Below are 21,090 nucleotides of genomic sequence, written 5' to 3' on the forward strand. Positions count from 1 at the left end.
TTGAATTTCAGAAAATTTTTAACTCTTCATATGAGAAAGAATTCTAAGCCACCATCTGCACCGTATGATAATTGTGGTGAAGTGACCCATTCACCTCAACAAGATAAACTCAGATTCAGCAGACAGCATTACAAGGCTGAATATACCCTGCCACTGTAGGTTTCACTCCATGATTCTGACTTCATCATCCAGAAAGCTTTTGTCTGATCATTTACACAAGTTCTATAAAGCACATATTTTCAAACTGCCTTCCAATCTCATCAGTAAGTGCAGAACTGTGACTTAAAAATTAGTCATCAGTTAGTATGTTCTTGTATGTAAGGACTCAAAAGAATTCCATATCACTTCATCAACTCTACACCTAGCTGCCATTTGACACAGTAATACGACAGTAGTATGCTGGCATTACTATCTTTTATAGTTTCTTTTGATAAGAGGAAAGATAGCACTTCAGTTTTGCTGTGTTAAATTAATGTTACTATTTGTAATGCAATTTTTTAAATCAAATTTTTCCTCAGAAATGTACCACATTTTGAGGGGTGAAGTTAATCTGTATGGGCAACTGGTTTGTGTAGAAACGTCAAACACGTATAAACTTGGGGATTTTATATGTTTATTTTTTGAATGAATAAATATAATTTGCAGTTTTCACTTATTATGGTACTCTAGAGCAATTCTAGTCTGTCAGTTGTTAGAATCTAATTCTTTATTATGGCCAAAGTCATTATTGTGTTCATTCAGCTTTGCTTGAAAGATTCCTTTACTCCATTCCCTCTAATTCCGTATTTAATTAATTTTCCTGCCAGTACATTTAAACAAGTCCAGGCTTTAAAAAAAATAGTTTCTGAAGAAGTTGTCTAGAAACTTTGACATTTCACTCAGTTTGTGGGAGAATTCAATCCGGCAAAGATTTATGTCTAAAATAACTTTCTGGTACTGTAGGTATTATAGATGTCAATGACTTACTTTATTATTTAATTTTGAAACCTCTCACTTCTCCCTTGTCCACGCCTTTTAATTTTCTTTCAATCTCTCATTGACTTTAATACTCAATGATTCAATTGCTTAGTAATGTCTGTATTAGTCATTTTGAAGTTATTTTTTACATACTGACTTAAATGGTAAATTAGATAGCAGTCTCCCTCTACCAGTTCTTCTCCACCAATTCCAGGTTATTAACTGAGGATTTCACTGTGTAGTATGCATTTGAACATATGTGTACACGTGCACATGATTAAAGATAGCAGTAAATTATCAATGTGTGCATATTGATTTTAATAGGCAAAGTGCAAGTTAGGAAAAAATTGAACAGTAAAAACCTACTTTAAGAATGTCATTCTCACTTGAATACAAACCTAGATTGTCTTTCAACCTCTCATCGTTCTGAGTAGTGGAAATAATATCCTGTAATTATTACATTATTTGAGAAAGAAAGGGGTGGGTATTTGGTTAATCTAATGTATGCCACTGTGAGAGACAGGACTTCAGCATGCAGAACTAATCTCTTGAAGCTGCTTATCAAATCTTGATATGAAGGCTTTGATTTTGAGTCTGGTTTTCTTGAAGTTATCTTTCATTCTCTATGTTATCAGTATAAAAGTTTTACTACCATTAATTCTCACGAACTGAGAAGACTGTTTGTTGAAATTGGACTAAATTCTTTACACAGCAGAAAGCAGTAGGATTCTGCCAGAAGGCACTTAGCTCCATACTGCTTTTCTGATCACTTCATCCCAGCAAGAGGGAATATTTCTTTTCTTTCTATTTTAGCATTGGACTGTTTTTCAGAAATAGCCAATCAGTATTTAGAAACTCTGCGAGTTTTTTTTTATCTCACCTAACATTACTTATATCCTAAGTCTGACATAAGATCATAGTCACAGACTCCCCATGTTAGCAGAAAGAAAGGGCAGCTTTGTAGGGTAATTCGTCCCACATTGTTGATCCATTTATTTATTTATTTATCTGTCCTAAGCCTTCCTATCTCTATTGCTTCCTGTAAACTAGCTGGATAATTTTCCATAGATTCGACATGTCAAAATTCAGAGTTACATTGTTTGAAACTTTATTTTCTATCTTTAGGAAAGGCAGTGTATATAATGAATGTGTGGATCTTTCAACTCCACATGAAAGTGTTTGATGTTTTTCTAAATTAAACTGATGAAACTCGGATTCACTGGTGACAAATCTATGCTTTTCTTATTGTATTCTTTTGGAATTTTTGTTTTCTGGAGGAAAAGAATAAAACATAATAGTTAGATACTAGAGGATAATGTTTTTACAAGCGGCCTATAATTTTCCCTTTTGCTTTCTCTTCCTTCTGCTAGATTGGTTTTGAATTGCAGACACAGCTTCTTTTTCATACTAAAATAAAAATTCTATGTCCAGACTTACTGTTTCCATATGAAAGATGTCCCCAAGTTAGACTTTAAAAATTGTCTCATTTTCATAGTGGAACAGATCTTGACCTATTGTACTGTCAGAGTATTATTGCTGTGTGGCAAGTAAAAATAGCCAAGGTGAAGATGACATGAAGTATCTAGAGCAGGGGAAAAAATTCTGCTCCTTCAGATACTAACCTTTGGAGCCTGCAAAAACCCCTGTATTCAAAAGTTTTTCCTATTTTAGCAGACACATTCTATACATCATTATCCAGGGTAAAGTGTATTTCCCATATCACGTACATAGCCAAAGATTTATAAAAATTTAGAAATAGCAAACAGTGAAATGTTGTTTGTATACAGTGCTCTCTGAAATAGTCATCCAGTTAAAAATCCAGGCAGAAATATTGATAGGGAAAACATATACTAATATTTCTAAAGTTAAAATGGCAAGATGAGGCTTGGAGATAAAAGTTGGATTCTTTTCTTAAGCCAGCTGGGTAACTAGAAGAGTTAGACAAACATTCAGATACACAAGTCCTTCATGTCTGATACAGAAGCTCTATACTTCAAAGCTAGATCCAAGTTGAAAGCAATTGCTCAGAGTTTAATTATAGAGAATTTTTCATAAAATAGTTGCTGTAGTTCTCACTTCTTGGTACTGATCCTCACAACTCCTTCACAAAATGAACCTTGAGACTAGGATACAAGAAGTCTTGGATTTAGAAGTACCAGTTTTAGGCATGTAATAATTTCCTTCTATGTGCTTATCTTTTCATGTTTTACTGGTTATAAACTCTCCATCTCTCTTTTTCTTTTATGACTTCTCTACCTTATCAACCCTTCCTCCTTTCTTACCCATCCTTCTGCTCCACCCAAGGAAACTGTGCATTATGTGATCTAACATGCTCATTTAATTAAACTGAGCAATCTTTCTAAACTCTACTCTGCTTTCAAGTCACCTATACTGGGCTACTAAAAGAACCTGCATACTCAAGAACTTGACTCATTATTATCTTGTGAAAAATATATCAATGCCTATGGCTTTGTCTTATTATGTATAGATCCTCATAGCTGGAGCTTCATTACAATTAGGATGTCCTGAACTACCCAGGAAAAATTCTTTTCTCCTTGCAAATTCCTTAAGGTTGAAATCCTCTAATAATAAGACAGCTTTTATTTTTAATGGAGCCATATCGCTGTAATAATTCTCTTAACACAGAAAGAAAGAAGGAAAAGAGGAAAGTTCAGAAAATGTCTAGGGTTGGTTGTTGGCTTTTTTTTTGTTTTGTTTTGTTAGGTTTTTTGAGCTGTTTGTTTCAATTTACACTTGAACACAACCTCTGAGCACAACCAAATTTATTTGTTCTGTTGCTGGCCTAAAGTTCTGTCATTTACTGCTAAGAAAGTTCACAGGCCATGAAGAGGAATCCAAATAATTTGGTATAATTGTTAGTAATAATCAGATCCCAAACGCATGAAGACTTCTAAACAACGACATATGACCAGGCCAGGTCACTTTGTGCAATTCAAAGTAGAAAGTTCTGTATAGTATCAGTTTGGTACTTACACATTATGAAATGCTGAACAACTCAGGGAGTTAGGGATATTTGCAGATATGACTTCAATATTAAGTGCCGTCCTTAACATCAGTGATAAGTAATTATAATAACAATTATGGGCTCTATTCCATGCAAGTGTGGGTGTGTGGTTGTGTATGTATGCTGTCTTAGAGATAATTATTAAATCTTCATAAGAAATTACAGTGAAGGGCTGAACTAATGCTTGTTCATGTGAGGTTGTAGAAATGGTGCCAGAAGAATATTTGTTAGTTTTTCTTTAATTTGCTTTGAAATACTTTCCTTTATTATGCACCAGATTAATCTGTTTTTCTTTTAAAATTAACATTCATTTTTATATCATGCAATTAAAGTATTTTAAATGTATTAATTTTAAGCAAAAAAATGGCTTTTTTCATTTTTAAAACTACGTTTCAGTATTTTAATTAAAAAGGAAAATGGTGATAGTTGAAAGATAGTTAACTATAAAGAAGATGATTTACATCAATATGATTTATTAGTACTTTCCATGTTGTTTTCAATTTTTATAACAAGCAAGAGTTACATGGGTAATTTCTATTAACATTACTTCAATAGAAAGACTATATTTCATTGTGCATGTTTTGATTCTGACAAAGACATGGGAGTTAGTTACTCATCTCACTTTATGGTGAATGCAGGTGTGAGCACACCAGACTGCAATTACACTTGAAGCTGATCATCCGTGGAGCCATAAAGCCCCAACCTAAAAAGAAAATGGCTCTGAAAATGTTGTAATTTACTTCTATTTTATTTGCAGATTGCCTTCTCACAGCACAATACTATCATGGATCTGGTGCAGTTCTTTGTCACCTTCTTCAGGTAAATTGCTTTTTCTGTTTTTTGACTGAAATTGTGCTGATTCTGTTCCATCAAACAAATACCTTCTCAAGCTCTTTAATTTTAAGAAATGCCTGAAAGGAAACCTTTAAGCTGTGCTCACTAATTTGCACTGATGGAGAGTCAAGGGCATGAAACTGCACGTGCTGGGGCTGTTGGCACTGTTTGTAGACTCAGTGGTACAGTGTTCATAGCTCCTGGACAGCTATTCTAGGATCTGAACAAAACTCAAAACTTCTTATAAGTTCAGTTGTCTTATAATATGTCACAAAGTTAATATGCATGGATTACTTAGAAATCTTGCTGTGAATGTACTCCTCAGTAACCACCATCTGTATGTAAAATGCAGAGACTGACGGACCACTGTGTTCATCAGACTTTCTGTATCTTGAGAATGCCATGCATTTATTTCACAAGTTCACAGCACTGCTCTTCTTCCTGCTTTCATAACCATGCTTTGAGGAACTGTGCTTGAGCAAACAGGCAGTTAAATGCTGTGAAAAAGCAAACTTCTGTTAATCACTGTCACCTGTAAGGAGGCAGAAATGAGCAGGCCCTGAAGAATTCTGTACCTAATGCGTTGGTTAATGGAGGGCACTTCAACAGGTGATGCCAAGCATTCCATTCCTCTTCTTCCACTGCAAAAAGAGCATTACAATGCTGATTGCTTGAAGGCCAGTCTAGCAGTAGTTCATTTTGTTTCTGAGAAATAAAGATCCAGAAGGAGGTGATATTCATGTGAACCTGTTACCCCATAGTGAGGGAAAGGGTGTCCTAGCTGGCTGCTAGGGTAATACTGCCTTTGATTCAGCTCAGTCTAATTAGCAAGCCTTTCAGCTTACACTCAGTTCAAGAAGAGGGTCTTGCAGCTGTTTTCAGTATAGCTTTAGCAATCAACCTTAGAAATGGAGTTGCTGAAATACTTAAAATGTTTTTCAGGAAATGCTGTGAGTAGTGTATTGTAGCAATCCTAGTAAGGGCCAAAAATTTTGGAATTAATGGGGAGGTACTTGCTAAAGGCCCACACAATTCGAGGTAAGGTTTGATTCTTATGGTTGATGGTTATGAAAAGAAACTGAGTGTTTATGAATATATCTTGAGGTAAGGTTGTATGATACCCTTTAAGGACTGAAAAATATTGAAACGTCATACTGAGACATCCTTCTCTTTGGTGTTTCATGTATTGCATTTAGACTTTCCCAAAGCTGAATATCACTTGGCAACCAGTTTAACCAGGAGTGTCATTTGAAAGCAGAAGCAAACTGGGTTAATAGCAAAAAAAAAAAAAAAAAAAAAAGTGTATTTTTAAGAATGATACTGTGCTTTTATGAACTTCTCTTGCATAACTTTGAACTAAGTTCTGTAGTAGGAAGCAAACAAAATCATGTGTGTGTATGTGTAAAGAGAAAGCAGGCTAACTGGTTTGAGCAGCAGCCTCATGATGAGAGTATTCATCTATGAGCAGCGAAACAGATTTGTGTGCTCTTTATTTTTCTGGATTATCAAGAAGAATATAATAAGGAAATTCTTTCTTTGACTTCATTTGTGTGTATAAGTGTGTCTTTAGGCATCTTCAGATCCAGATACAAAACTTGGGATGCTGAAGAGTGTTCTGGTGCCTGTAGATGCAGGCAACATGTCTACGAGCATAGCTCTCCTATGTATCCAAGCAAAAAAGTAGAAATAAAAAGAAAAGCATGTATCAGAGTCACACTATGCAAAGCAGATCTGGGAAAGGATGGAAAATATCTAAGGAGTTTGAGTTGCTGTAAATTGGTGCCATAATGACATAAAAAATTAGTAGCACTGTGTTCCCAAGTTAACGAACTCTGCCTGGGAGATGAGACTGGGCGTGCAGTTTGGCTAATTGGCTCTTTCCTGTACTTCGTGCGTGTTTATTTGGATGTTTTTTGTTTGTCTGTAGTTTGTTTTCTTCTGCAGTTAGAATGAAAGATTTCCATTGTAAACACCACTACATTTTCCAGTAGATTTTAAACTGTATGTTCTTTCCCCAGGAGCACTAGTCTTAACTAACTGCAGAATATTTATGATAGAAACATTTAGCAAGGACTAGCAATTAACAATTAGTTTTTTGTTGTTATTTGTTTGCTTGTTTGTTTTCACACTATAGGATAGAGTTATACAAAGGGAAGCTATAACATGAACTATCCAAAGTGGTTTACAGTGGTCGAGCCTTTGTATTAAAACTTTGCTTCAAGGGTTTGCAGCCTAGCAATACTATATGTATTATAATAATATATGTATATGCATATATATGTATATTTTAACTGGATAGTTAAGTACAGTGTGTTAAAATATTGACAAATTGTGTTGGTAATATTAATACCTACAACACACTGAGCAGGACTATTGAAACAGCAAATGATTGTGTGTAAATGCAGTTCTAATGTGCTTGATTAAAAAAAAAAAAAAAAAAGCTTTATAACCATCCTCACTAAATAAACATTTAGAAAGGACGTTCTTCCATCTATTATTATTATTTTGTATTTCTGAGCACACAACCCTATTCACATTGGCTGCCTAGCTAAACCAGGAAGTAGGTTTCTGTGATAATGATGTTCTGTTTAACAATCATTCATAAGAATAGCTTCCTTTATAGGGTGAATGTTCCAGAGTAAAAGAAGATGAAATAGGTATATGCATTTTATTCCTCCAGTGAGAAACATCAAAATAAATAGAATTTTTAGAATTTTCAATGTATCAACAATTTAAAAAGTATTATTCTATAAGGAATTTATTTTAAAGTAGAAGTGGAAAAGGAGATCAATTTAATTTTTCTTTTTATACTGCGATGTATCATTGTACCTACTGGCTTAGTGACCTCTTCTCTAAAAGCAGAACTGCAATCAGATATCTAAGAGCAGCACATTCCTAATAGGCCTATAGAGACTGTAGCATCTGTGTTGCTTTAGTCAATGCTTTTTAGCTTATGCCTTGAAGAATTTTAGCTGTTACACCAATTGAGAAGTGAGGTTTTTTTCCACCTGCTTTGAAGCAGTAAAAATCTCATTAGAAAATTTCACAGGCAGTGTGTGTGAATGATCTCCCTTCTTATACTGAAGAAATTCAGAAAGTCCATTTGTATGGAAAATTGTTGTAGAAAGTCCATTCCAATATTACCTTGAACAATAAACATTCAGTAACCTAAAATCTGTCATTTTCAAATAAATTATAAATTATGATGGGGTTTTCAATGTTTGCAAATCTTTAAGTCTTTAGATTTTAAATCTTTAGATCTTCAGAGTGTCTTTAACTTTGAAAAGGTTGTTTTGTCTTTAATTTCTTTATGCATATGAAATTTATAATGACTCATATTTGTTAACTTTAATTTTTTATATATATATATATATATTAGTTAATTTAGAATTGCAAGCCAAAAAATTCCTGAGCTCTAAAGCCACTCTGAATATGATTATAATTAAAAATTTAAAACAGTGCTCATCTATTTCTTGGAAACTTTTTTGTATCAAGGATCTGAAGCAGAAGTGTTGTAAAAAAAAAAAATAAATAATAAAAAAAATCATTTCTTTTTCTCATATTCCTGCAAGCAAGAAGTTGATGCAGATCAAGTTTAGTTATTCATATTGTTGTGATAGGCAATGATATTCATCTGCTGCAGTCATCACTATTTTCATATGACATATTTCAAATACAAAATATCAACCACTAATTTAATTAATCAGCGTTTTCTCTGAGCATGCATCTTCTTTATGCTCTCGGAATGGTTCCTTCCTTTGTCTCTGGTTCATCTCTTGGGATGGAGCTGTCAGCTGATACCCACATTTTAGTTGTATTCAGATTGTGCCTCCTTACTATTATGGATTAGCGAATTTAGGTTTTGTAATCAATGGAGTGTTATTAAGAAATATGGAACCAAGATTTTCTTGCATGTTTATTAGATATCCTATGAAAGCCATGGCCACTTGAGATCAGATGTATGCTGTTTACAAATCTTTCTGTGCACGTTAGAAATGAGGGAAAGCAGTGTTCAAAATATGCCTATGATTTACTGCAGGAGGAAGGCGTGGGCATTTAGGATATGATAAAGTCTTGTAGAGATACAGCTGTAACTGAAGAGCCAGATATATCATGCCCTTCTGTATGACTGTTGTAAACAACAACCCAAAGCAGTTCTTTCAGTTAAGTTTCATTCAACTGGACTGGATGGATTCACTAAAACTGATTAGTAAGGTCTCCTGAGATCTTCAATACCCGAATGGGCCATTCTTGGTTATAATTTTCAACAGGTGGGTTCCTTATTTACTAGCATGCTGTAGTGAGTTGTGGTTTTGTTTTAATTAAAAGTAAGGATGATAAATTAATTCTGGATACAGCATGCTTAGTTTCATGAGGTTGCCATGAAAACAATCTGCAGTCTGTAAGGATCAGTTCGCGTCCACCATGTTCGCATCCACCACTCAGAAAATGCAGAAGTCTTCTAAATCAGAATTAGAATATCTTCTGGTAACATGAAAATCAAGTTATGCTAGCAAAAATGGATTTTACATTTGGGGATAGAATAAAATTGATTTTTACTTAGTGATGCAATGAACAGTTTTTACCTTACTTAAAAACAGTGTCTTACTTCCACTGGGACAAACGTGTCTGTACTGCAGTGGCCAATTTGAGTTCATGTTGAAAATGTTTGATTTTGAACTGTGGAATGTAGCTCTATTTTCTGTTCTATGCATCACCGGGAAGCTTTGTTATCACTGTAGAGTTATCTGATGAATTCATATTTCCTGAGAAAGCAGCCTCTTGTTATTAGCCTGCAGGCAAAGGAGATTCCCCAGTACCACTGGACTGGTTGCTCGACAAAATAACAGATGAGTGATTTCATTCCCCAGTGAATAGAACTGTTTTCCATTATTTTGTTCTTATTTTTCTTTCTTTGTTCATCATACTTTTCAGTCAGTTGGAAGTGCATGTGTGTATGCTAGAGCTTGCAGTATTTTTATTTTGGCATATTGTGTTCCTCAAAGTACAAAATATTTGCTCAGCTTTAAATCTGGAGGTGGCCTATGCACTTTCTTGATATATAGCAGATTTGAGGTTTGTCTTCCTTCATCTATGTGCATGTAAAATATCCCTTTTCTGACCTGATGTATATGTCAAGGATAATGCAGGTTTGCTGTTTTCTGTACCTGGTAAAGTGCTGAATCCCAAGTTCTGCTCAGTTCATAGGATCTAGAAATATGTTCTGTAATTGATTAGCTGCAGAAGGAATCAAGAATAGATATGAAATTCTAGCTTTTGTGGGTTGCATTTTCTCCTGTGACTGAATTAAATATTAAGTGCTGATCACAGTTGACTTTGATGAAGGGTATAAAAGTATTGTCTAGGATGGAACAGATAGACATAGATGTACAAAGTTATTAGATAGGATGTTTCATATATAAAGTTCCATATCTCATATGATATATTCATTTTTATTCCCTTGCTGTATGATCATGAATTTAGTTGCAAAACCATATTATCATCCAAATAAGCTTTGGGTGGTGGTAACAGGAATTGAAAGATTTATTTGTTTTTTTCCTAAAAAAAAAAAAAGAAAAAGAAAATGTTAATCCTAAATAGTTCAGTGTGTATGGCGCTGAAGTCTAGCAGTCCAAAAAAACATTTTTGCTATTATAAAATGTACATGGAAGCAAAGCTGCCACTTACATAGTAGTGTTCACATCAGAGGTCTCTAAAGATGACACCTAAAAGATACATCCCAAGACACCTGCAGGAAGTATGTATTTTGTTTTAACGACTCAGCCAAGTGTTCACCCATTGCCTTATGTGTTTGTCTAGTTGTAGTCTGGGAGAAACATTATTGAAGGCTTGCTTAAAATCCAGAAAGATTACATCAACTGGCTTCCCTTGGTCAACTAAGTGGTCAAATGAGGAGTGAGACTCAATGATCCTTATGGGTCCCTTGGGAAATTCTAAGATTCTAAATAATTAAAGAAAATAGAAAATAAAAAGTAGAGTTTTTCTTTAAGCAATAATGTCATTGTCCACTTCTGAAGCACTCTGCTAGTCTATCTTTGCAAATACAGTCAGTATGACATGCTGTTAATTGAGTGACACTGAAGAAATGGGCAATCTGCTTATGGCAGTGGAGGAGTACTGAGGATCCTTGCATTCAGTGCTAGTAAAACACAGAGGGGAAAGATAGCACTAGACTGCATGTAATGATGTAATTTACATAATTCTTAAAATATTAAATCTAATTATTATTTTTGAAAGGAGAAATCTGAATTCAAAAGGCATTTATGCAACAGGCTTCTTAAAGGGAATATTAATAAAAATACCCCAGTGAAATTTCCACATAACAAATGAAGCATTTGGTGTGGAAGATTTTACTATAAAAATAAGTTTGTGAGTGTGTATTTGGGAGTTGGGCTGTGTGTTAAAAAGATGCAAGATTATGGCAGTTATGCTGTGGACTCCACAAGCTCCAGTTATGCTGTGAACTCCAAACAAAACCATTGGAAGAACATTAGAATTGCATTAAGAAGCAGCTATATCATTTGTTTATATTTTAAAACTGGAATTCGGTCTGTATATGTCGCTTAATTATGTTCTTTATAATAATTGTCTTCCCATATGTTTTTTCAGGCTGATTTTTTTTTTTTAATGGTATTTTAGGAAAGTACTCTGCAGTTTCAAAGTTATTTTCCTTCGCTTACGCATCTTGAATCATTTCAGCTGAACTTCTCCATATCAGATCCAAGGACACTAGGGTTTTGAGTTCTTAAGATTTTACAACTAGAGAACAATAATGATAGTTCTTTGGTCTAGAAATCAGAGAATCCTTGTAATGTATTCAGAAAAACTTCATTATAATGGGGATTTTAATAGTGAGAGTTGTGATTTCTTTACACTTACAGGTTCAAATATATTTGCTTCTTTGGAAAAGGAATTAGAAATAGCATATAATGAAGGGAAAAGTTATTCAGCAAACTATTAAACATCTTAATTATATTTGATTCTAGTATGCTAAACAATGCTGCCATTAAACAGCCATGACTTGGTGGCTCTGTAAATGTATACTTCTATGATTTAATATCAAAGAATAACAGCCAGAGAGGAGAAACAGCATAGCGGAAGAAAAGAATGAAGGGAAGATTGTGTTGAAACAATGTCTTTTGATCCTTAAGGCTGCTGAAATGTGGGTTTAGTTTGCAGAACTTCTTCCCCAAATTCACTAATAGGCCATAATTAGAATGAGGTGGAATTTCTTTCCTTAACTTAAAAACGTAGATCATAGATAATTATTATAAATGAGCAAAATCAAAAGCTGAAGTGAAGACTCATCTATTTTTAAGTAGAAACAATATATTTCATTTCTTATTCTTTGTGAAAGTTACTACAGAAAATATAAAATACAGAATTTAATAATGTCTGGAAGTTTAATGGAAAGAGATTTTTTTATTTTTTCCCATTTTTGATCTTTTTATGTTTGTGTGTGTGTTTTAACGTGCAGAAAGCTAGTAGTAGTCTAAAATAACAGCACTTCTTAGAAGAAATATAGAATATTTTACCCATGAAAGGCAAGCTCATAAAATTATATGAAATATGGAAGACTTTTCCATGAGTAAAAGAAACATAATCACACTTTATGGATGTGATGTTCTATTTATTCTGTGGAGATTAATTTCAGTTCATGTTAGATTAAACCTCTTTAATTATAAATCTTCTTTATTTGCTGCTTCAAAGAAGTGAAAGGAGGAACTGCTGAGAGTTGAACTTCACATCTAAAACTTTATTGCATAATATATTGCAGTCCTTTTAAATTGTTCACTTCTGTTTGATATTGTATTGGCAGAATGAAATGTGGATGTTAGTCTTCCAAATAGTATCCTGATGTACATTATACCCATTTTCCCTTTTTAGTTGTAAATAAAGGCTGTTCACATAATTGAGCATCCATTCATACTTTATTACAGTAGCTTCTGGTATGGCTCCTGGTATGTTTAATATGAAAAGACAGCTTTTTTGTGTGTGTGTATAGATTTAAAAATCATTTATGCATATAGAAAAAAATATGATATAAATGTAGATTGCTCCAAAAGTAATGCCTCCTATTTATCTACTTAGAAACTACCACAGATCCAAAGAGTACAGTAACACTATTTGATAAAGCAAATTCTCAGCTACAAAACTTGTTTTTCGACATAGTCACCAACCGTTAGTTGTATGTTTTCACCAGAAATGAACAAGAGCCTGCATGCCTCACTCGTAAACATCCGCATGCCCATCTAGAATGTGGTTTGTCTTTCACATCACCATCACCACTGCTGAAATGCATCCCCCACCCTTTACCATGCTCATATCCACTGATTGCTCTCCACAGGTATTCAGGAAGTATGACATTCAGATAAATGTCAGTGGGTGCCATTTTTTCTGCTTTAAGCAAATTTTGACACACTTTTGCTTCATCCACGCTTCCATGTCATAATTTATTTTGTTAGACTGTTCCTCTGCTGCTGTCTGTCACACAGTAACAAAATGTAATGGGCTATTGGTGGAAGGTTCAACTTTTACTACCATACCACCACCACCACCTCTGACATTGTGGGCCAACATACTAAAATAGGAAGCACTACTTTTGGAGCAGCCATTATGAAGTATGTATGTGTGTACTTATACCTTATACTTGACTATCTATTTAATAATTATTTAAATAAATAAATTGAAAAAAAAATCCCAAATACTTAATTTTACTATAAATAAAAATACCCTCCAGAGATGCACTTCTTTTACTTACTTACCGTCAGTAAGAAACTTTACATTCTGCTGCAATGCAAATTTCAATAATCCTCTGCTTTGTTGGGTTGTGCTCATGCCTGGGAAGAAGGACTGTTTTTTTACACTTGATATGTATTAAGAACCAATTTATAGAAGGATGTGGTAGCTGTCCATACTAATTAAGTAATATGTATTATAGTAATGTTTCATTGATGCCGTTTACTTTAAAGTATAAGTTATCCAAAAAGCAGTAGATGCCATAAGTATTTCAAGCTCTGTATTGTCAGTTACGTATTCTGTAGTTAAAGTGCAAGGCTTTATTAATAACAATATTAAAGTTTTAGTTTATTGTTTTACTTAATTTTGTTCTTCCTTAGTAAATTAATTTTGGTTACATTTTCAGCATTCTGTTTAAATGCACTTCTCTAGGTGCCTCTTATAGTAAGCTTTTACTATATGCTGCTCTTCAGGCTTCTTTAAGGCTCATTTCTTTCATGGATTTCTTTAAACTCCTATCAAGTACTTCAAAGGTTTTATGGTACAACAGCATGCATTGGTCCTAAGGAGATGCTCTTGGTAGTTGCTTTGCAGAAAGAGTATACAGATTTTTCAATTGCTAATTTTTTCAATTAAGTAGTTTAGTGTATGTTAAGGAGCAGTGCTTACAGCTGACTCTTAGTATGCATAAGCCTTTTTTAAACCGTGAACTAAGGTATCTCTACTGTACCCTTGTAAAGTTTGTAAACCTTCATTTAAAACATTGGTCAGTAATTTTATGAACTGTATCACTGTGCAGATGCTGTTGCTGGTAATCAACCACGACACAGTAAAACAAATATCATGTGGGTCTCCTTTAATGTGCATCTTTACTAAAGGTAATGTTCTGCCTGGGATGACCAGCTTAAAAGAAGGCCATATGTGTTTCTTTTTAACTATTACTCTGTTTTTATAAGGTTGGTAGTTGTGGTTGTGTGAGATATGAATTGTAGAGGCAACTTAATGTGACTTTCATGAGATGCTTCAGGTTAAGAATTATTTATGGAAATGTATGGGTTTTCAGGATTGCAACCAAAAATAGCATTTTAAGCACTGTCATTTGGATAAGAAGAATTATCCATGTAATTAGCTTTAAATGAACTTGAAAGGTGTTGCTTAACTTGCGTGAATTCCACCGAGAGACAAATAAATAAATACAAATTTGCATTTAAATGACATTTGGTGATACTTGAAGTTTTACGTACGATATTATATCTTTTGCTTCATATCCAGATGTTTCTTTCACTTCCCAGTTCAGAAAGCAAAAACTAAGGGCTTAAATCTTTTGCACAGCTTTGGGATTAGAGATGTCACAGTTGAATTAAATTTTCCTCAGATTGTTCTGTTTAGTGGAGTAAGTGCAAGGGGGAAGTTGGAGTTCTGGAACTGTTGCTGTATTAAAACAGCAGGAGCAGGAAAAATCTGATTTGAAATGGGATATAGATCCAGGCTGACAGAAGAGGAAACATTCCTGCCATATTACTGTATGCACAGCAATAAAATGTGTATAGCTGAAGAGGGAATGATCATGCAGCTATTAGCTGATCAGTTGCTGGAAATGGCTGTGGGACACAGCAGGTGCATGGATCTGCTGGTACTTTTCATGAGTACCTCTCACAACCAGCAAAAGTGAGAGGAGAAATCTCTTAAATCCACCCCAATAGTAATGGTGTCTTGGGAGGCAGTATATTTCATTACCTGTTGCAGTCAGAGTTCTTAGACCAGGAAAGGAGTTCTGTTAAGTCTTGGCTCTGTGGGGTCAGTATTTCTTTCCATAAGCCTGCACACTGTGCACTGCAGTTGGCTGAAGGTTACATATTCTACTGCATCAACAGTTAAGGCTCCTTTCCTTCTCAGTCTTCACGAACGTTTTGATTTGGAACTGTGACTCTTCACTCCCAGAAAAATTTAGAATTGCTAATCATTGAAATATTGCTACTTCTAACAGTGTTTGTAAAACTCTGTGATTCAGAGCAATTTAATTGTTGAGAAAATTTATACTGCTCTCATACATATCAGACTCTTAATATTATGTTTACAGTACTTCTTGCTTCAGACAATCCTATTGAATCTTTGGAGTGCTTGTCATGTGTATATTAGTTAACACAAGAAAGGATGGCTGAACCTAGCACATCATAATCATAAACACAATGTTCTTGTCAAGTACAATGAGAGAAATCAATTGCTGTGACAATAATTACTATTCAAATTCATGGTTTTAGAAAAATAATTGTTCAATTATGTTTATTTTAGTACAGTGATTGCTTCATAACATCAATTAAAATGGGCTCTATTTGCCAATAAAAAGATAGTAAATAATACTTCAGAAATGCAGCATATGTGATCTCTTAGGAAACTTGTGCAATATTAATTTTAAAACACTCAGAAGACTTTTTCTTTGCATTAATCTACTTGAAAAAGCTTTTTGTTATTAGATTATTATTTTTAAAGAATACTACTATTTTTCATTCATATTTAAAACTACCATAGTTGGTATGTATGAAAAGCTTTAATATCATGTAGGACAACTGCTAAGATTAATGTTGCAGTGTGAAATGTACTTTTTTTTTTTTTTTAGCAAAAAGGGGCATGAGTTTTGTGGATCTATAGGGATATTTAACTGTTGTCTCAGCTCATCAAAGTCCAGGCAACATAGCAATAGGTGCCTTGATGACCCATCTGTTTTTTTTTTTGAAAGAAAAACTTAGGAGTTGTTAAAATAAGTGTAACTGTACACATATGGCACTCAGTGAGACTACCACACACCTAAATAACTTTATAAATGGAATTGTTAGGCGCTTATATCTCCATTAATAAGCAGTGTGGACAAACACATCATCTGTTGAGTAAAACGATTGGCATTAAGGACCTGACATCCATACTGGACACACCTTATTTTTTGCTAGCTCTAGTTTAGCTCTGTGAACTTGACATCTTCCATTTCATTACATCTTGAGCTCCAAGATAGCTTGCTGTTACACTCTAAAGGCCAACATTGGTGACAATGAGGAGGTTCATTCAGCCTGCTCCTAATCCATACTAAACCACTGTGCTGCACAAAGTAGGATCCAGCCAAGTTTTAATTTTAATACAATTAAAATTATATTAGGTTTAAGGTAAAGTTTCTTTTTTTCTGGGGGGGGGGGGGGGGGGGGGGGGGCTATACTCAACCGCTATGCGAATTGGTGGCTTAAAATCATAGCAACAATAATTATTCTTACATATGTTTTCATATATTTGGACATTTTCATTTTCTTTTGCGTGTTAGACAAAAGGAGAATGAGAAAAGAAATAGCGAAGGATGGAGCATTTTGTTTTGTTCTGTTTATCTTCCACTTACAATATTGGATCTTAAAATATATATACTCAATTCATGAGATAATTCTTTTTACATCACTGCAAAAGTGAATAAATGATCTCCCCCTCTATTTGTGCCAGTAATTTGAATTTGTTAAAAGGTGATCTACAGGTTTAATTTTAATTTGCAGATTCCAAGCAGCAACACATCTCCTAATACCCTTTACTGTCTGTGCTAGTGACTAATCTTATTGTTATTTTTACTCCCTGAGAAAAGTATTTCTCACTCACAGAAAACACTACCATCTCACTCCTCAGGCTCTGGAATGAACTAAACACACCTAAAAGTGATGTCTGTAAGTTTAAATTTTTACTCTGTACATTGCTAAAATGGTTGTGCAGATGGTAATTATTCCATGCTATTTTCCCTTTTTGTGTTCAAATAAATGAATCTCCCTTTGCAGGAAGATCATCTGTTTAGCTTAGACCCTGCTGCTAGACCGCTTTGTTCTATTGCGGACCTTCTTTGGCCACTTTTCTCTACTGTGTCAGATATAAAATACTTATATTCAGTGCATCCTTTTCAATTTACCCATTCTTTAATTGTTTACTGTCTCCTACCTAATGCGATGATGATAACTTCTGACCAGTCTGTAACGCAAGCCACAGTGATGAACCAGTTGTTTCCAAGCATGCATTTTTTAGTGTTTCCTTATTTGGTTCCATGTTGTTTCAAGCTATGTCACTACTTTATGGTTGTTCATTCCTCAGTTTTAGAGACAACAGAATCCTGGTAACGCTTGGGTTGCTGCAGCTTTGAGTGTGTATTCACGTGATAACTGTCTTCTTGGATAGATTTACATTCATCAGTGCAAGTAGTTGTTCACTCCATCTGTACTCTAGGACAATAGTTTATAACCAATCTGCATTGCAGAGGCATTTATCTATTTATTATTTTCATTGTAACAATTATGATATGGAAAATAACTCGTAATAGTGCCAGAGTCTAATTCAAATTGTTCTGCTTCCAGCTAGTGTTTCTTACTATGTATTTCTGTGCTAGATGAATGAGACCCTTAGTATTTACTCCCCATGGAAACTTATGCACTCTGTAGGCTAGTCACCCCTAAGTCTTTTTAAAAATTGAAATGATTGAGCTTATTAATGCTAAAAGATTTTCTCAACCTTTGAATATTTCTTGGTTATTCTATGTATTCTTTCCATGTTGTCAGACTCTTTTAAAAGAATGTGAACTATGGAATTTTTGTAGGCAGAATTTCAATAAGTCTCATCATTCTGTATACATTCATGTCCAAAGTTCTGCTTATTACTGTTCACGTGGTTATCTAAGGTTGTTTTACTTCTTTTTTGTATTAGCATCTAAGCAACTCATTCACACTGATCTGTGAATTATGTTGGAAATTGCTTCAGTCCACAGAGAATGCATTTTCTTTACTCCTAAACAGGGCCCAGAATCCCTTGTCTTCACAAATACATGTTAGCAGTGATTGTACATCTTGATGAAAAAGGTGCAGTTGACCAATTGGTACTGGCACATTGTGTTTTTCTTGTCCTCAATACTATTAAATTTTCTTATCAGTCTTTGTCATGCATAGACATCTCAGTGCTGTAGGTATCTCTCTCATCAAAACTGAATGGATCTGATACTCTGAACCTTGCAAATCCTTTTAGAAACGTCATTTTGTGATATTGACCACATTGTGACAACATTTGAGATGTCAGCTGGTCAATTTTTAATTCAGTTATTTTGTGTTACACTGATGTCAGTTTTGCCACAGTATTGTGCTAACTGTGAGAAAAGCACATTTCTATTAACACACTATATTCAAATTGACTGTATTCTTTCATACATGCTTAATTCCACTTAGTAGTTTTGAGATGAACTGATATTGCTTTTGGTGGTCTTTAAGATACAGGCATGCCATGGATTTATGCACTGACATCACACTGTTTTCTGTCCTGTTCTTTATTCCTTTTTTTCCTTTTCTAATCTCACCTAACATCCTATTTGCTGTTTTGACTGTCACTAAGCATTTGCTGATATGTTCAAATAACTATCTGCAATGATTTTGAGGCCATTTTCTTGAGTGGTAATTGCTAATTTAAAATCTGTCATGTACCTTTAGCTAGATTTATTTATTTTTTTTCCCCTTCAGTTCATTGGCACTGAATTTCATTCTCTTATTGTGTTGCCAAGTCACTCAATATTGCAAGATGCTTTGCAGTCAGGTTTAATTTTTTTGTGTTTTAATTTTATTGCTTTAAATAAAAAAAGACTTATCTGCACACAACCTGATACCAGGTTAGTTTGAGAAAACCTATTTTCCGTATCTTTCTTCTCTTCATTAACTAGAATTTTGATTCTTCTTTCTGATGTATAGCAGGAAAAAAAGAACCTGAAAACAGGAAAAGATTGCAGATGAGGTTAAGTAAACATCAGACGCTATCACCACTGTAATTTTCAAATAATTTATATACTTCTGTCTTTGAAATGCTTGCTTCTGATTTTGCACATAAAGTTAAAGATGTTTTGGCTGATGACAGAAAAGTTAGTTGTGTGACCCAACTTTCTTGTTGTACAGATTGAAGCAGGAATTTGACTGAACTTTTAAGACAGGAACTCTTGAGTGTTTTATTTTTTTTTTCCCTCTAAATTAAGAGAAGCATTCAAGAAATTAATTAAAAAAAAAGAAATAAATTCTTGGGGAAGAGATCTAGTTCCTGGGGATAATGGAGCAGTCGCACAGTGCAAGGCTTTCTTAGTTTCTTGTGTCCAGTTCACCATCCTTTTCAATTTCTCCAATCTTTGAGTTCATCATTCTAAACAGCTGCTGCTGTTTCCCTTATTTATTTCTGTGTTATAGAAAAGATTGAGATGGCTTACCCTTACTGCATGTACAGCATGCTAATTTTATAGCAACATATCAGTACTTTGATGTTACATTGCTCCTAATCCTGTTGCAGTTACTAGCTAGATTGTACAGTATATAGTAGGAAAGGTTATTTATAAGCAGCTGTTGGTGTAAGCTTAAAAATTTTTGTTGCAAAAGTGGATTATTCTGGCGGTCAGTGAGATGTCTTTGTTCTGATTATCCCTGGGCAGCCTGTACAAATTCATGGTCAACTTGTGCTTACTTTCAAAAAAGACTGGCTAAAGGAAGCAGCCAAAGATAAATTTTAAAAAGTGAGAGCAGTGCACCAACTGAAGTGATGTGTTATACAAAATAGGAATCCAATTCTGTCATAACATAGGATGTGTTTCTCAGACACTTGGTCATTAAAATTTATTAAGTGAAAGCCTTTTGGTAAGAAATACTGTGTTAATAAAATGGTGCATCAATTAAAATGTTCTTACTGCTTTGGTTCCTATCAGTGAAGATCCACCTAGAAAGATGATTTACACCAAGATACATTAAAGCATAGAGATTTCTCTTCAGAATTCCCTAAGGTTCTTGAACCAGATCTTTCACTCTCTCATCTTTTTACTACAGATGATTGACTCTTCCGTAGTTTCCTTTTGGGAGGATGGTTCTTAGGTATGCTGAACAATCAAAACTCGAGCTTTGTTTTGTTAGGGACTCTGTGCCAAGAACCAATAAATGCACAACATCATATTTAAAATGGTCTTACAGTGAGAGAGGCAGAATATATATTCCTTCCCATAAAAATCTCTAAGTCACAAACAGCCTTAAAAATCTACTTAAAGGAATGCTGCTGGTTGACATTGGCCATTAAGGGGAAAGTCAAACTTTGCATTTTTTTTTAGCCATTTTTCCTTTCAGGCTAAGAACTGTCGGTCCTCTTGGAACTAAACAGACAGACTTAAATCTCATATGTAAAACAAAAACAAATCAGACAACAAAATAAACAAAAACAAGCTGTTAATTACACAATTGAGCATTAGTTGAGCATTCTACGTCCAAAGCACTTGTACGTATGGTACTTTCTTCTTTCAGACCTAGCCTTACTCTGGCAGGATTTCTCAAGGATGTACAAAGAAAAAATGGATGAAAAGAATTTAGAAAGCTAGAAAGAATTTTAAGTGAAGAAGATGCTGATAGAAAGCTGTATTGATTTGTATTACTTTAATCATAAAGGAAAACTTGTGTCCATAGAGTCATAGAATATTGCAAATTGGAAGGGGCCTATAATGAGCG

General features: G+C 34.3%; 1 protein-coding gene across 15 annotated transcripts in view; it reads left to right on the top strand.

Annotated features, from left to right (window-relative positions):
• Positions 1–21,090, top strand: part of ATRNL1 (attractin like 1) — a 419,950-nt gene that overhangs the window by 201,483 nt on the left and 197,377 nt on the right. For 9 of the 15 annotated variants that reach the window (XR_003075754.3, XR_001467269.4, XR_001467270.4 and 6 more), the window contains exon 25: positions 4,740–4,801. The exons of the other annotated variants lie outside the window; for them this stretch is intronic. Coding sequence is in view for 5 of the 9 variants with exons in the window: in XM_421777.8 (XP_421777.4) it covers positions 4,740–4,801 (62 nt within the window). In the remaining 4 variants the exon portion in view is untranslated. The remainder of the gene's footprint in view (positions 1–4,739; positions 4,802–21,090) is intronic. 15 annotated transcript variants of the gene reach the window in all.

Source organism: Gallus gallus, chromosome 6 (assembly GCF_016699485.2).
Source record: "Gallus gallus isolate bGalGal1 chromosome 6, bGalGal1.mat.broiler.GRCg7b, whole genome shotgun sequence".
In the NCBI taxonomy this organism is placed as follows: Eukaryota; Metazoa; Chordata; class Aves; order Galliformes; family Phasianidae; genus Gallus; species Gallus gallus.